Source organism: Mustela nigripes, chromosome 3 (assembly GCF_022355385.1).
Source record: "Mustela nigripes isolate SB6536 chromosome 3, MUSNIG.SB6536, whole genome shotgun sequence".
NCBI classification, from domain to species: domain Eukaryota; kingdom Metazoa; phylum Chordata; class Mammalia; order Carnivora; family Mustelidae; genus Mustela; species Mustela nigripes.
The window spans coordinates 94,315,950-94,334,230 of NC_081559.1; the positions used below are offsets into that span (position 1 = coordinate 94,315,950).

The window sequence follows — 18,281 nt, forward strand, 5'->3', positions numbered from 1 at the left end:
CAAGCAATTGAGAAAAGAGCAAATTTTTTTTAAAGATGAAGTGAGATTACATATAAACAGATGAAAAATTGCAATCTAAATATAAAGTGTTATTAAAGAAGTTTTATAGTTCAGTGATTTAATAGGACTCTTTCTTGCAGAGCTCTGAGAATTTATAGACATACGAAATTTTCATAGAGAAACTTAAAATGACATTTGTGGAAACCCAGTGTTGAGGAAGGTACCAGTCAGGCAGAGTTTATATTGTATATTCATTTGATTTTTTTTTTTTTTAAAGATTTTATTTATCAGAGAGAGAGAGAGAGAGAGAGCAAGCACAGGCAGACAGAATGGCAGGCAGAGGCAGAGGGAGAAGCAGGCTCCCTGCGGAGCAAGGAGCCCGATGTGGGACTCGATCCCAAGACGCTGGGATCATGACCTGAGCCGAAGGCAGCTGCTTAACCAACTGAGCCACCCAGGGGTCCCTATATTCATTTGATTTAAAAGAATTCATTCTAGGGCGCCTGGGTGGCTCAGTGGGTTAAGCTGCTGCCTTGGCTCAGGTCATGATCTCAGGGTCCTGGGATCGAGTCCCGCATCGGGCTCTCTGCTCAGCAGGGAGCCTGCTTCCTCCTCTGCCTCTCTGCCTACTTGTAATCTCTCTCTGTCAAATAAATAAGTAAAATCTTTAAAAAAAAAAAAAGAATTCATTCTAATTTTTTTAAATGAATCTCATTTAATATTGGTTTAATTTAATTATAAATTTGGAGTTAGTATCTTCATATTTTATAATTTTAAAAATGCAGTTTTATCCTGTTCTTAAAAAATTTGGTGTGATAGGAAAATGTGGATCTATAAAAGGTTTAATTATAAAAGAATTCCTTTTTCTGTAGCTAATCATTCTTTATTTTAAAAATTATTTAGTTTTAAAAATCTGGCTGATTTGTAAATTTTCAGTAAAAAATTTGTTGCTTAAAACAGAATAATTATTATGTTATGGTTCAGTTTGAAATACAAATGAAATAAAGGATGCTGAATTCCCACACTGTGCACTGAATAACTGATTTTGGACTTAGTGCTTTGAATTTTCTTAGTAGATCATTTTGGATTATGATTTAGCCACTTTATATCTATGTAGCTAGTATTTCAGGCCACAGATAAGTACTTTAATATTATTATTTATGTTTAATTCTCTAATACATTCAGTAATAGCTATTTCCCTACCCCTCCCTTTTGTGGTTTCTTTTTTTTTAGGATCAGGATGCCTAAAGTTCATGCGATAAAAAAGTCTCTTATACCTCAGATGTCCTGTTTGACAAATGAATCTTATAAACACTTGGATTTTTTGCCTGAAAAACTAAGAGCAAAGCTACTTCCTTTCCAGAAAGATGGCATTGCTTTTGCCCTCAGAAGAGATGGCAGGTAAAGTACTTTCTTCAAGACATGCTAAAAATATTTAATTCTAGAGTGTGTGTGTATATATATATATATATATATATATATATATATATATGAAAACAACAAAGGTTTGTGCAAACCAGTTTTTTTTGTGTGTACATTGTCTTCCCATTTTTTATTGCATCTTGAGATAATTTTAAGATATACCATTTTGCCTTCATTTTTGAATGGTATTTTAGTTGACAATATAGTTCTACTTAATAGTCCTTTTTTCCTAGCACTTGGAAGGTTGTATTCTATTGACTTATGTCTTTCATAGTTGCCATTAAAAAGTGTGCTCTTGAGTCTCAAAAACTTACTTTACAGGTGACTTACAGATTACAAAGAGAAAAATTATAAAATGTTCATTTAGTATAGCCAGTAGTGGGGCAGCTATAGGCACAATGTGCTGCATTGGAGTTGTACAACATTTCTTTCTGGAAATACTTGTTCTTTCGATAATGGGGAAACAATCAAACCAGATTAGAATACGGGATATTTTTATAGGATATTTTATAGGACACAGTGTCTGAAAAACCAAGGGAAGTGATGAGAATGTCCTAAATTGAGAGACCTAAAAGTTAAAACATCTGAAAGTAATACATAAATCTTGATTAGATTCTTGATAAGTAAAAAGAAAAGCTTTAGAGGACATATGAGGATAACTGGGAAAATTGCATCTGGGCTCTCTTAGAGTGATGTTATTGAATTAATGTCAGTTATCATGGATTGAGGTAATGGTGTTTTGGTTGAATGTTCTTGTTCTTGGAAAATGCATGATAAAGAATTTGGGATGAAGAACTGTGATAGCAGCCTACTTTCTATATTTTCCCAAAAGGAGAAGCCATATATATGTTCAGATAGACTTTGAGTGAGTCAGTCACAATGTTAACATTGAATTTGATGAGTGGTGTTAAGATTGTTCACTATAGTTTTCTCTTTGGATTTTCTGTCAGTTTGAAAATTTAAAAAAAAAAAAAAACAGGTCAGTCTGATTTTCATTCCTTTGTGGTCATCTGTCTTTTCTGTTTGGATCTGATTTTTTTCTGTATCTGATTTTAAGACTTTCTCTTTGTTTTTGGAGTTCGGCGGTGTAACAACAATTTATTCAGTCTGGTTTTCTTTTTGTTTTTTCTCCTTGAGATTATTGTGCATTTTTAAATCTGGGATTTGTGCCATGTTGATTCTGGAAAAATCTCAGCTATTATCGATTTTTTAAAATTATTTTTAAGATTTTATTTATTTGAGAGCAAGAGCGTGAGCTGTGGTGAGGGGCAAGGACAGGCAGACTCCCTGCTGAGCAGGGAGCCCAAAGCAGGGTTCCATCCCAGGATCCCAGGATCATGACCTGAGTTGCAGATGCTCAATCAACTGAGCCACCCAGGCATCCATATCTCTAAATATTGATTCATGGGACTCCTGGGTGGCTCAGTGGGTTAAAGCTTCTGCTCAGAGGTCACGATCCCAGGGTCCTGAGATCGAGTTCCACATTGGGCTCTCTGCTTAGCAGGGAGCCTGCTTTCCCTCTCTCCCTGCCTACCTCTCTGCCTACTTGTGATATCTGTCAAATAAATAAATAAAATCTTAAAAAAATATATTTAAATATTGATTCATACCCATTCATTTTGTTTATTTTCTTCTGCAATGTTGATGAGACTTAAACTACCTTTTCACTCTATCCCATGCTTCCATTAATGTGTCTTATATTTTTTGCATCTACCTGTGGTACAGTATGGCTACTTTTAAATATCTCTTTTTAAAAATAAAAGATTATGATTCAGTTATTCTAATATGTTTAACTTACCTATTCAGTGTTCAAAGAATTTTTTTTTTTTAAAGATTTTATTTATTTATTTGACAGACAGAGATCGCAAGTAGGCAGAGGCAGGCAGAGAGAGAGAGAGGAGGAAGCAGGTTCCCCGCCGAGCAGAGAGCCCAATGCGGGGCTTGATCCCAGGACCCTGAGATCATGACCTGAGCCGAAGGCAGAGGCTTAACCCACTGACCCACCCAGGCACCCCTCAAAGAATTTTTTGAAATGATCTACATTTTATGCTTGTGTACAAGTGTAGAACTTGAAGAATTTTTACAGTTTTACCATCACCAAGATCAAGAAATAGTACCTTACCTACATCCCAGAAATCTTTCTCTTGCCCCTTCTTGATAACTTTTTTAAAAAAAATTTATTTATTTATTTGACTGAAATCACAAGTAGGCAGAGAGAGAGGGAGAAGTAGGCTCCCTGCTGAGCAGAAAGCCCAATGCAGGGGCCATTCTGTTGTCCTTTATTAGTAAGTGCCTGTTCATCTCTTACCCATTTTCTACCAGGTTGTTTGCCTAATTGTTTTCTTGGAGTGTTTTGTCGTATTTATATTCTGGATACAAATTTTTTGTCATATGTATATTTTGCAAGTAAAATTGATCAGGCTAAGGTTTTCTTATTCTCTCTCTTACTGATCACTTTTGATAAGCACAAGATCTCAGTTTTAAGGTTATCTTAAATACTCTTTATTGGTAGTGTATTTTATGGCTAGCACTTTTTGCATCTTATTTCACAAACCTTTGTCTAAACAAAGGTCTAAACAAGGTCTAAAAACTATTTTATTTTTAATTTTTTAATTTTAAGGGTTTTTTTGAAGAGTTTATTTGTCAGAGAAAGAGGTCATAAGCAGGGGAAGGGGCAGGCACAGGGAAAATGAGGCTCCCTGCTAAGCAAGGACCGCAATGTGGAAGTCGATCCCAGATCACGACCTGAACCAAAGGCAGATGTTTAACCATCTGAGCCACCCAGTCATCCCTGTTTTATTTTTTACATTCAGATCTACATTCCACTTAAAATTGATTTTTGTATGTGATATAAGGTGGGGATCAGAGTTGATTATATATTTATTACTGTATTATTTACTTTTGTCTATCAGTGTCTGATTGACCCATCATAATTTATTGGAAAGACTAAATTTTCCCTACAACATTAGACCTTCGCCATAAATCTTATAATTTTTATGTGTGCCTTTCTAGATAAGTGCTTTCTAGTGGAATTTTCTGCCATTATGGAAATGTTCATGTATATGCTGTTTAATTTAGTAGTTATTAGCCACATGTGACTGCTGAGTTCTTGGAATAGGGCAAGTGTAACTAAGGAATGAATTTCATATTTTAACAAATTTTAATTTACTTAAATTTAGACACATGTCTGGTGGCTACCATATGGGACAGTACAGGTATAGATTCTTTGTTTTATTTTTCTGATTGCCAATTTTTGTGTCAGCACCGTACTTCTTAATTATTATAATTTAATAATCCATATTTTGGTCTAAGATAGTGTAAGTCTTACAACTTTGTTATTTTTTCAAGATTGCTTTAGCTATTCTTGAGCCTTTGCATTGCCTATAAGTTATAGAAATCATTGATCATTTTTCACCAAAAAAGTTGCTGGACTTGTGAATGGAATTTTGCATCTGTAGATCAGTTTGGGGAGAATTGATATCTTTACAGTATAAAGTATTTTAAGTATTTAAATAAAGTACTTATTTTTAAATACTTATTATTAAGTGCTTTAAGTATTTAAATAAATAAAGTATTTATTAAATAAAATACTTTAAAGTATTTTAAGTATTTAAGTATTACTTTATACTTTACAGTGTAAAGTATTCCATTAATGTGAATATTCTTCCATTTATTTAATGCCCTTCATTTATTTTCATCTCAGTTATTTTCCCATTAATTAATTTCTTTTTAATAAGGTTTTATAGTTTTCAGTATATAACTTTCATATATGTCATTATATTTATTCCTAGGTGTTTAGTATTTTTGATGTTTCTATAAAATGTCATTTCCTCCCTCCGGCTGTTTATAAGGTTTTCTCCTTGTTTGGTTATCCAAAAGTTTTGCTAAGTATGATGTGCCTAGATTTAGATTTGTATTTATAGTTTTTTTAATCTCTGGGTTGATGTTGTTTAGTAGTTCTAGGAGAATACTCAGTATTTTGAAATCTCTTTGGATACTATTTTGCTCTTTTCTTTTCTCCTTGGTCTCCCATTATACCTATATTAGACCTTTTCTTTGTGTTCTATATATCACTTACTGTTTTCTTCTTTTTTTAAAAAAAATGTCTATGCTTTATTTGGATATTTGTTGTTTACTTATATTCTTGGTTTACTAAACTGAAAATTTTGCTATTAATTTATTGGATTTTCTGAAGGAAAAGACCATCGCTCAAAATACTTGAAACCAAAACCCATTCATTATGGCTGAAAAAAAGAGGCTGAATATATTACTTGCTAATCAAGGGAGAAACTGTGCTTCTTAAACATGGCAAACAAAGCAAAGAGTTGGTATTGAATCAGACTTTAGGAACGTTTGGAGGCTTTAAAAAGTAGGAGTGTTTAAGTATTTGCTCAGTATCAGAGTATGCTTTAGAGATTAGCTGAGTGATGTCAAAGAACAGTCAGTCCTTCCCTGTCTTGAAATTGGAGAATAGAAACATTTTATTTTCTGTTCTTGATGTGAGATAGTGTATTTTTTTTTTAAAGATTTATTTATTTATTTGAGAGAGAGAGAGTGAGAGAGAGCATGAGAGGCGGGAAGGTCAGAGGGAGAAGCAGACACCCCATGGAGCTGGGAGCCTGATGTGGGGCTCGATCCCGGGACTCTGGGACCGTGACCTGAGCCGAAGGCTGTTGCTTAACCAACTGACCCACCCAGGCGCCCCAAGATAGTGTATTTTTAATTCCTAGAATATCCATTTCCTGTTTGCTGGTTATGTTGATAGTATCTTGCTTCTTGCCCTGTTTTAATTCCATCTTTTCTTTCTATAAATATTTAGAACATACTTACTTTACATATCTGAAGTCCTTTATAGGCTAATTTTGCTTTTGTTCTTGTTATTCATGATGCTTTATTTCCCGATATATTTGCTAATTAAAAAATTTTTTTTGTTTTTATAATTAGGTAATCTTAATCTCTGTGAATCTTGAGAGACTTAAGTAATGGGCAAATTTTGGGGGGGGAGGATTTGTAAAGTTAAGTTGTAATCAACCTCATCCCCATTGAAAGGAAACTAGTAAGCTGACTTTTGTCAACAGAATATGTTTTTTATGGTTACTTGATGCTGTTTACTTTTTTAACTTTTAATTTTGTAATAATTTCAACCTTGATTTTAAAAAAGTACAGAAATAACTTTTCTATACCCTTTACTTTGATTCACTAATTTCTAACATTTTAGCACGTTTCCTTTATTATTTTATTATTTTCTCCTTGTGTCTTTCTACACATACAGACACACGTGTGCATTTGCACACACAGTAGTATTTATTTTTTTTCAAGGCCATCTGAGGTTAGGTTACATACGTCTTGCTCCTTTAACCTACAGTATTTAAGAATAGTTCATATTTTAAGAACAAAAATATTCTCTAACATAGCCATAGTACAATCATCAAATTCATGAAGTTTAATCTTTTATCTCTGTATATGTTTTTAATCGTCAATCTTTTATGAAATTTTTTTTCTTTTAGTGCAGGATCCAAATTAGGATTGCTTATTGCATTTAATGATATCTCTCTCTGTTTCCTTGAATGTTGAATAGTTTTTCAGATTTTCATGTCACTGAATATAGGCCAGTGTATTTTATATAATGTGTTGCAATTCTTTTAAACATTTTCTCATTATAGGATTTAGCTTGTACAGTCCATTCTGGATTATTACACAAGGGAGAAAGAAGTCTTACCCTTCTCAAGAAATTGCTTTTGAAGGCACACAGCATCTATCAGCCCCTCAACTGGCAGGTTGTTGCTTTTTTTTTTCTCAAGATGGTAGTGTTAATTTTGATTGTTAGTCAAAGGTTATAACTACAATACTCTCTACCATGTAGTTACTATATTTCCTTCTCACAGTTGTTGCCTGTTTAACAAACAACTAACATGAGATGTTCAGACCATGTAAATATGCTTCCTTTTAACTAGTTTTTTCTCTTCGATTTAGCTTCTATACATGTTCTTGCTCAAAATAATTTTTTGAAATTATTTATGAAATGATTTATTAATTGGAATTTTACTGTAAGGAAGAGTCCTTCCTTCTGTTGCAACAATATCTCTTTCTCTTTTTCTCTGTTTCTACCCATTCATCTATCCATCCATTCATCCATTCTCATGGATTCCTAGTATAATCAGTGGGTTATAATCCCTTACTGTACCATAGCTTACTTTAGTTTGTTTCGGAACTTGTTACAAATGGAATCATGCAGGTTATATGTGTCTCTGTCTGACTTCTTTTGCTCATCATGTTTTTTAGATTCATATATATTGTTTTGATCTCTGAATATAAGACAGTTATTTTGTTCATTCACTTACTGATGGACATTTGTTTGATTTCAGTTTGGGAGTCTTATGAATAAAGATGGTATTAACATTAATGGAGAAGTCCTTTGTGGACATGTTTTCAATTCTATTGCTTTTTTTTTTTTTTAAGATTTTATCTATTCGTGAGAGAGAGAGAGAGAAAGAGAGTGAGCATGAGTGGAGGGAGAGGCCGAGGGAGAGGGAGAAGCAGACTCCCCACTGAGCAGGGAGCCCAGTGCTGGATCCCAGGACCTTGAGATCACAACCTGAGCTGAAATCAAGAGTCTGATGCTCAACCAACTGAGCCACCCAGGCACCCTGGTAGCTCACAGATTTATAATTTGTATTTTCCTAAAGACTAATAATGTTGGTTATATATATATTTATTTATAAATATTTATAAATATTAATATTTATATTATTGGTATGCCCCAATAATGGGACTGTGAGATTGAAACGCACACAGGAAACTCCACAGTGATGCTAGGTGACCAATTGAGTTACAATTTACCCTATAGACATTTGACCCAGCCTATCCCCTTGGTTGGGATTGGTGCCCAAAAGGCTCCCAAAGGGCGGGGCCCATACTCCTTGGTAACTAGGGAGACAGTCTGCATCCCCGCACTGGTTGGTTTTTTCCACCTGGCCTGACCCACCCTTGTATCTGGGCTTTGTTACCTGGAGCTGGTTTCCAGGACTTGTTTTTAAGTCCCCTGGGGGAAGGAAAGCCGGGACAGTTTAAGGGTTAAACAACAATGTTATTGTTTAGCCTCAATAGAAGCCTCTGGCTAAAATATAAAAATATAAAATAGGTCCTTACAGTTGGCATCTTTCAACATATGTTAATGTCTTATATATGTTTTAATGTTGTCTATTATTGATTTGAAAGAGTTCTTTTATTCTGCATAGAAGACCCTTTGTCAGATATATGTATTTTAATTTCTCCTGGTCTGAAGTTTGCTTTTAAAATTTTCTTTGTAGTATTCTTTGATGAACAGAAATTTTTAATACTCTGGCTTTTCTTCATATGGAATAAATATTTTGCATTTTGATGAACAGAACTTAAACATTTTTTTTTTAAAGATTCTATTCATTTAAGAGAGAGAGAAAGAACACAAACCTGAAGGTGGAAGAGGCAGAGAGGGAGGGAGAAGCAGACTCCCCACTGAGCAGGGAGCCTAACATGGGACTCCATCCCAGGACCCTGATATCAAGACCCAAGCTGAAGGCAGATACTTAACTGATGAGCGACCCAGGCGCCCCCAGAAATTTTTAATTTTCATGAAATCTACTTTATCAAGTTCTTATGTAGTTAATGCTTTTTATATTGCCACAAAAAAGTCTTTTCCTACCCCAGGATCACAATGTCCCTGTGTTTTGTATTGGAAGCTTTCTAGTTTTAGCTTTTATGTTTTGATATATGATTCATCTCAAATTAATTTTTGTGTGTGGGATGGGTAAAAGTTTTAGGTTCAGTTTTCTTTCATATTGATATTCAGTTACTCTGGCACCATTTCTAGTAAGGTCTCTTCTCTCCCATAAATTACCCTGACATCCTTCTGAAAAAGTGCTTGACCATATGTATATAAATCTGTTTTCACGGGGTGCCTGGGTGGCTCAGTGGGTTAAAGCCTCTGCCTTCAGCTCAGATCATGATTCCAGGGACCTGGGATGGAGCCCTGCATCAGGCTCTCAGCTCAGCAGGGAACCTGCTTCCCTTTCTCTCTCTGCCTACTTGTGATCTCTGTAGGTCAAATAAACAAAATCTTTAAAAAACAATCTGTTTTCAGTCCCCCCCCCATTGTTTTTTTTTTTTTTTTTTTTTAAATTGTCACACCTTTTCCATTTTTTCTTAAGTTGTAGCTTTCTTAGGCTCAGTTTTGTTTAGTAGGCTCATTTCCAATCTCTGCTTTGTGTAGGTTTAAGACCTTACTACCCTTGCTCTGTTTGGCTATTAAGTCTTAAGAGTCCCTGTTAATGGTGTTTGCAGACATCTTCATTGTGGCCTGTAGCTTCATCACTCACCTTTGACTCAGGTTTTGATACTCTCTTTTGTTTCTGGCATTTGTGGATTTTTTTAGTTTTCTTCAGGCCAGATCTGCATTTTAAAAGATGGTATTTTACCTAAGTTAGCATTTGTAGGTATTTGCAAAGAGAAGGATCTGAGACTTTCTAAACCACCATAGCCATGGGAGCTGAAATCTTATTGTTAAGTCTTCATTCATTAACGATTATACTTGCTATCATTGTAAAATACCTTATTACAGAATTACTTAATTCTTTCCTATTACATTCCAAATTTAATGTTATATAATTAATTTCCCCAAACCAATTTCTTTCTGGTCATATTTTCCTTGCATTCCTTTAACCATCTTCCTATTTTCAACATTTTTGAGACAGTTCTTTTAAATGAGTTTATAAGTTCCAGATTTGTATTTCACTTTGTGATTCAGTTTGTCTGTTGTTTTAAGTAATATTATGCTCACTTTTTTTTTTTTTTTTTAAGATTTTATTTATTTCTTTGACAGAGACAGATCAGAAGTAGGCAGAGAGGAAGGCAGAGAGAGGAGGAAGCAGGCTCCCTACTGAGCAGAGAGCCCGATGCGGGACTCGATCCCAGGACCCTGAGATCATGACCTGAGCTGAAGGCAGAGGCTTTAACCCACTGAGCTACCCAGGCGCCCAACTCACTTTCATTCATTGACATTAGAGCTGTATTTGGTATTAATTCTGCCATTGTAGCATTTGTTAAGGTTTTTGTCCCTAAAAATGTGTCACTATATAATCACTATATGATTCATTAAGTATATTACTATGTCAAAGTTTTCTTCATGTTTAGTATACACTTTCAGTAATCTGCAAGGTTTGGGGCTTGAATTCATTAGTAATCTTTATAACTACAGCTTTGCGTAATATAGTTGATTCTCCATTTTATTAAGCAGTGTTTCCTTATTCCCAATTATGTACAGTGGCATTTGGTGGATTACCTTTTCCTTCTTTCTCATACATCATATTAATTGGTTAAGTTATATTTCTTGATATTCACCTTTGTATCTTTAAAAATATTTACAGTTTGTTCCTATGAAATATGTATTATATATTTTTTGCCAACTTTAGATGATCTTTGCCTTTTTCTCCTCTATGCCTCTTGTTAGATATGTAATTTCTATGAAGTCATTGTCTGTAACTGCTGCATCTTCTTTTGTACCCTGATTTTTCAAACAGCTAAGTAGTTTCCTTGCTTTCCTCCTATTTTGTTTTTGTAGTGTTCTTTTGTTGGGGTTATCTTCTCAAAATCTTTTAGAAGGGCTGTAAGGAAGTTAGTTACCCAATTTCTTGCATTTAAAATGTCTTTTCACTGAGTTTATACTAAATGACCAATTGGCTGAGTAAGAAATTTCTCAGTCCCAGTTTCTTTTCTGGCTGATGTTATTGTTAGTGTTCCACTGTTTGTTGTAGACAAACCTGAGGGCTGCCTGTTTTTTTTCCCCCTTGGAGATGGTTGATTTTTTTTTTTTTTTTTTTTTGGTCTCACTACTTATTTTGGCAATCCAGTACTAGGGTGTAGCTTGTTGTTGACAGTTATGTGTCTCTTTTTTTGTTGTGCTATATTATTTAAATCTCTAGTTTATCTTTTTCTTTAATTTCTGAAACTTTTCTTGAATTATCTTAAGAACAGTTTTCAGTTCTTTTATTTTGAGGTCTTCTTTGAAGACCTCAAGTATGCCTATATTGATTTGTCTTGACCTATCATCTATATCATTTGTATTTTCTGTCATTTTCTTTCTTAATTTATTTTTTCTCAAAAATTCCTTTGGTTTCTTTATTCCCATTGAAAATTTTCTTTCAATCCTGTCTCACGTGTACTCCTCCTTTTTCTTTCTTTCTTTCTTTTTTTTTTTTTTAAAAGCAGTACCTATTCTCTCCTGCTTCCATTTGGTCTTCATTTCAGTGATGTTTATTTTTTGTTTACTTCTCTGACCTTAATCTCACATTTAGGTTCTTCATATTTCTTCCCATGTCTTCCCTGAGTCTTGTACCTCTGCTTTGTGTTTCTTGAGTTATAAAGGTGATTGCTTCTGTAAGTTAATTTATTTTTTATTTTTATTTTTTAAGATTTATTTATTTAAGAGAGAGAGAAGGAGAGCACAGGGGAGAGGGGTAGGGGGAGAAAGAGTCATAAGCAGACTCCTTGCTGAGTGCAGCGCTGGACTGGGGCTCAGTCTCAGGACCCTGCATTCATGACCTGAGCAGAAACCAAAAGGCATACACTGTGCCACTCAGGCACCCCTGCTTCTTTAAGTTCAAATTTGTGGCAAAATGTTTGACTGTGATTTTCATCTCTTCATAAGTACTTTTTTCCTGTGTGCTTTTCCATTTGACTTCCCTTTTCCCCCTTTTTAAAATATTTATAGAATTGATCTTTTTATTGTTGTTACTACTCTGTATTCGTTGAGGAACATTTTTTTTCCTGAGCCTGCTATTTGCAAAAGATCACCTGAGAGAGGGCCAGAATAATGTAACACCTAGTCTCTCCACAACATTATTTTTATATGTATTTATTTATTATTTCATTATATTTCCCATGCCAAAAGAAGTCAACATAGCAGAGTGCTAATGTTGCAAATCTATCACTCCTGCCCCTACTTTGCTTCCTCCCATCTGGGAGTTTTCTTTGAAGGCCTTGCCTTCTCTGCTTCTCCTTGTAGCCTGGCTGGAGCTGGGAGAATTCCGGACACCTGTCTATTTTTCTTCTTGTGGTAATGCAAAGAAAGGATCCTTTTTTTATTTTTTTTTAGATTTTATTTATTTATTTGAGAGAGAGAGAGAAGAGAGAGAGCAGGAGCAGGGTGAGGGGCAGAGGGAGAAGCAGACTCCCTGCTGAGCAGGGAACCCAACATGGTACTGGAGCCTGGAACTCCAGGATCATGACCTGAGCTGAAGGCAGACACTTAACTGACTGAGCCACCCAGGCACCCCAGGAAAGGGTTCTTGATTATGATACAAATGTCCTCCTCACTTTGGAACTATGTCTTCTTGTTTTGTTTCGTTTTGTTTCAGTTACCTGAGATGTTTAGCCAAGTGTTCTTTCTAGATATTTGACTTCAGTTGTCGTTGTTCTTGTTTTTCATACTTAATATTTCTGGTAGCCCATGCACTTTTTTGTCTACTTTTCAAAGATGATAAGAAACCATGCATTAAATTTTTGAATCTGTGCTCCACTAAGCTGTGTATTATATCCATTACTTAGCTATTTATTAAATGATTATTTATATACATGCATTTATGTCTATATATATGTGGATTTACATGGTTAAAAATAATTGACAAACTTTTTACTATATGAAATTTTCGGTATACAGTTGAACAAGACATTTTGCTATCTGTTGTTTGTTTATTGAATCTGGTGAGATGTGAGAAACCTGTTACTGAATGAATTATTAGACTTGTCATTGTTACCTTTATCATTAGTTAATACTCTTCGTATAGATGGTGTTCTGAAATAAACTATTTCATTTCTTCTGAAAATGCTGGCAGAACAATTTGTTTTAATTATGTGTCTGCATGGAGGAAGAGAGGACTTTGTGGTATTTAAAGCTTTTACAAAAAGTATGAGATGATTTTGTAGTAATTTGTATTCTTTAAAGGTATCATTGATGATAGCCTAATTGCTTTCATTGTTTTCTTTTCTCTCCTAAAATTGAATAGTTTTCTGTTATATTACCCATTTAGATATACTGCTTTTGTAGTGTTACAGTCCTTACTTGTTTGGTTGAATGTAGATTAAAGTATTGCATCAGTGAACAAATATATTGAAACACCTGGTGGTTTTGCTATGAGAAAATTCTTTGTTAGACTCTTTTAATATTAGGGTATAAATCTCCATGCTTATCATTTCAGTTTAAGATAAGGATAATTAAGTGAAAGTATAAATAAATAAATGGGGCTACATCAAAATAAAAAGTTTCTTCTGCACAGCAGAAGATACAGCCAACAAAATGAAAAGGCAACCTATTGATTGGGAGAAAATATGTACAAACCATATATCCATTAAGGGTTTAATATCCAAGATATATAATAAACCCATACAATTCAATAGCAAAAACTCCACAAATAATTCAATCAAAAAAATGAGCAAAGGACATGAATAGATATTTTCCAAAGAAGACATACAAATAGCCAACAGGTACAATGAAAAGGTAGTCAACATTACTAATGATCAGGGAATTGCAAATCAAAATCATAATGATACAAACTCATACTTTTTATTAGAAAGGCTCTTATCAAAAAGACAAAGGATAGCAAATGCTGGTGAGGATGTGGAGAAACAGGATCCCTTGCACACTGTTGGTGGGAATGTAAATTGGTAAAGCCATTATGGAAAACTGTATGGAGTTTCTTCAGCAAATGAGAAGTAGATGTACGGTGAGCTCCAGCAATCCCACTTAATGGGTATATATCTGAAGGAAATGAAATCAGTATCTTTTGTTTGTTTGTTTTGAAATCAGTATCTTTTTCCTTTTTTTTTGAAACCTTTTTCTTTTTTTTAAAGGAGATTTTATTAATTACCTAACATGCACCAAATCTCTTCCTGTATAATGAGAACAGGAAGGGAAGAAATGATTCGGATAGATGAGGTATCAGCTAGTGAAGACCACCAGCTGTTGCCTTCAAAAATACATTTTTTTCGTGACTGTAAAATGTAGGCTGCCGCTTAATTCCTTTTTGAAAGATTTTATTTGACAGAGCAACAGCACAAGCAGGAGGAGCAGCAGAGGGAGAGGGAGAAGCAGACTCCCCACTAAGCAGGGAGCTTGACATGGGGATTGATCCCAGAACTCTGAGATCATGACCTGAGCCGAAGGCAGATGCTTAACCAACTGAGCCACTCAGGTGTCCCTTAATTAATTCCTGATGGAGCCAAATAATCTTCCTCTGAAATATGAAACGAGGACAATGGGCAATGTGAGTTCTCCCACCACCTATCCTCACTTCAGAGGGGGTGAAATCAGTATCTTGAAAAGATATCTGCAACCTCACATTCATTGTAGTGTTAATCACAATAGCCAAGACATGGAAACAGTCTTAAGTGTTCATTTATGGACGAATGGGTAAAGAAAATGTGGAATGTGTGTATATGTATGTATGTGTGTATAAATATATGTATTCTTCACAATGGATTATTATTGAGCCATAAAACAAGGAAATTCTATCATTTGTGACAACATGGGTGAACGTTGTTGGCATTATGCTAAATGACATGTCAAAGAAAGACAAATGCTGTATGGTCTCACTTAGATGTGGAATATAAAAACACTGAACTCATAGAAACAAAGAGCATATTAGTGGTTGCTAGGGGATGGAGTGTGGGGGCTTTGGGAGATGTTGGTAAAAGGGTACAAATTTTCAGTTGTAAGATGAATGTTATAAGGATCTATTTTTTAGCGTGATGACCATAGTATATTTGATTATATCCATAATATACTATATGAATACACTTAACTGTTTACTTGAATGTTACTAAGAGAGTAATCTTAAATGTTCTCAGCACACAAAAATTGGTAATTTTGTATGGTGAAGGATATGTTCATTGGCCTTATTGTGGTAGTCATTTCAAAATATATGTGTAAAAATATATACATACATCAAATCATCACATGGCACACATTAAACACAATGTTATAAGCTGATTATATCTTGATAAAGCTGGAAGAAATAGGTATCCATTTTAATAGATGAGCTTAGTTGCTGCTTTCACTTTAGGTAAACTGATTTAAAATCAGACTTTTTTATTTGGAAGTATTCTGTGGAGTTGAGGAATAAAAGTTAAATGTGCTTTGATCTACGTATGTACTAATTTCTGTTGGAGATGTATATAAAAGCAAAATTGCAATACCCCTACTCACCCACCAGAATGGCATAATTTAAAAAAGAAGTCAGGGATTTGAAACATCTATAATTATCTTACACTACTTTTAGAAAAGAAAAAAGTACATCTACTTTGGAAAACTCTTTGGCAGTATCTACTGTAGGTGAACATATACATATTCTGAGACCTAGTATTCCTGTGCCCAGGTGTATAGGTACATATATATGTTCACTCTAAGAATGCTCTTTACGGCATTATCGGTAAAACTAAAACTCAATTGTCCATCAGCAGTAGAATGGAAAATAATTGTAGTATATTCACACAACAGTAAAATAATGAGAAAAATTAGGATGAATCTTACAAACACAGTGGTGAGTGAAAGAAGCCAGATATAAAAGAATACATATATTAACTGTCTATATCCATTTATATAAAATATATGTAAGATATTTATTTATGATCACTTGTGTAAAATAAATATACTAATTTATGGTGTTAGAGCTCAGGAAGTGATGACCCTTAGATGGGAAAGCGTTATGAAAGGAAGAGGATTAGTCAGTCACAAGGAAGGTTTCTAGGGGTGTTGATAATATTCTGTTTCTTGATCTTGGTGCTATTACATGGCATATTCATTTTATGAAAATTCACCAAGTTGTAGTCTTAAGATTTGTTTTATTTCCTATATTTTTAATACTTGAATAACAAATTTACCAAAAATATTAAACGTGGGGACACCTGGTTAATGAGGTTGGGCATCAGACTTTATTTATTTATTTGTTTGTTTATTTATTTATTTGATAGAGAGAGAGAGAGAGATCACAAGTAGGCAGAGAGGCAGACAGAGAGAGAGGGGGAAACAGGCTCTTTGCTAAGCAGAGAGCCCAATGTGGGCCTCGATCCCAGGACCCTGAGATCATGACCTGAACTGAAGGCAGAGGCATAATCCAGTGAGCCACCCAGGCACCCTGGGCATCAGACTCTCGATTTCAGCTCAGATCATGATCTCAGAGTCATGGGTTTGAGCCTCCCATCAGACTTTTTGCTTGTCAGGGAGTCTGCTTGAGATTCTCTTCCTCTACCCCTCCCTCACTCGCTGTCAAGCTGTCTCGCTCTATCGCTTGCTCACTCTCTAAAGTGAATAAATCTTTCAAAAAATATTAAATGTGCTTTGCTTTCAAATACATATACATGTACATATGTATATGTATATATCTGTACATATGTGTGCACATAAATTTTTTAAGCATAGACCACTACTGAAATATTTGTGTTTCACTACTTTATCAAATAGAATGCAGGGACCCCTGGGTGGCTCTGTTGGTTAAGCATCTGTCTTCGGCTCAGATACTGAGATCAGCCCATGTTGGGCTGCCTGCTCAGCGGGGAGCCTGCTTCTCCCTCTCCCTTTTGCCTCCTCAACACTTGTGCTCTGTCTCTCCCTCTCCCTTTTGCCCCCTCAACACTTGTGCTCTGTCTCTCCCTCTCTCAAATAAATAGATAAATAATCTTTTTTTAAAATGCAGTTTCTTTTTTGGGGGGAAGATAAATGTTCATAGTAGCTTGATAAATCATGGGCAAAAACCGGATAAATTCAGTGTCCATTAGCTGATGAATGAATAAACAAATTACAACACACTACTGTTCAATAAAAGACAGTGAACTATTGATACATGGATCAACGTGGATGAATTTCAAAATAATTAGACTGAGTAAAGGAAGCTAGCTCCCCACACCCAAAAAGACTATGTACCATATGATTCCATTTGTATAAAACTCTGGGAAATGCAAAATAATCTCTAGAGACAATCAGATAAGTTATTGAATATAGCCTCATTCATTTTTGTAAGTGCTCTGTGAGTGCTTTAAGAGAATATGTATCCTCACCAACAGCAAGACAGAAGAAAGAGATATTAAGGAGTCAATCCCATTTATAATTGCATCCAAAACCATAAGATACCTAGGAATAAACCTAACCAAAGAGACACAGAATCTATACTCAGAAAACTATAAAGTACTCATGAAAGAAATTGAGGAAGACACAAAGAAATGGAAAAATGTTCCATGCTCCTGGATTGGAAGAATAAATATTGTGAAAATGTCTATGCTACCTAAAGCAATCTACACATTTAATGCAATTCCTATCAAAGTACCATCCATCTTTTTCAAAGAAATGGAACAAATAATTCTAAAATTTATATGGAACCAGAAAAGACCTCGAATAGCCAAAGGGATATTGAAAAAGAAAGCCAACGTTGGTGGCATCACAATTCCGGACTTCAGGCTCTATTACAAAGCTGTCATCATCAAGACAGCATGGTACTGGCACAAAAACAGACACATAGATCAATGGAACAGAATAGAGAGCCCAGAAATAGACCCTCAAATCTATGGTCAACTAATCTTCGACAAAGCAGGAAAGAATGTCCAATGGAAAAAAGACAGCCTTTTCAATAAATGGTGCTGGGAAAACTGGACAGCCACATGCAGAAAAATGAAATTGGACCATTTCCTTACACCACACACAAAAATAGACTCAAAATGGATGAAGGACCTCAATGTACGAAAGGAATCCATCAAAATCCTTGAGGAGAACACGGGCAGCAACCTCTTCGACCTCTGCCGCAGCAACATCTTCCTAGGAACAACGCAAAAGGCAAGGG

At 34.9% G+C, this 18,281-nt stretch overlaps 1 protein-coding gene across 1 annotated transcript in view; it reads left to right on the top strand.

Annotated features, from left to right (window-relative positions):
* The window catches only part of ZRANB3 (zinc finger RANBP2-type containing 3), a 334,039-nt gene that overhangs the window by 24,591 nt on the left and 291,167 nt on the right, over positions 1–18,281 (top strand). The window contains exon 2 of the mRNA XM_059394390.1: positions 1,234–1,401. Coding sequence (XP_059250373.1) covers positions 1,241–1,401 — 161 coding nt within the window. The 5' untranslated portion in view covers positions 1,234–1,240. The remainder of the gene's footprint in view (positions 1–1,233; positions 1,402–18,281) is intronic.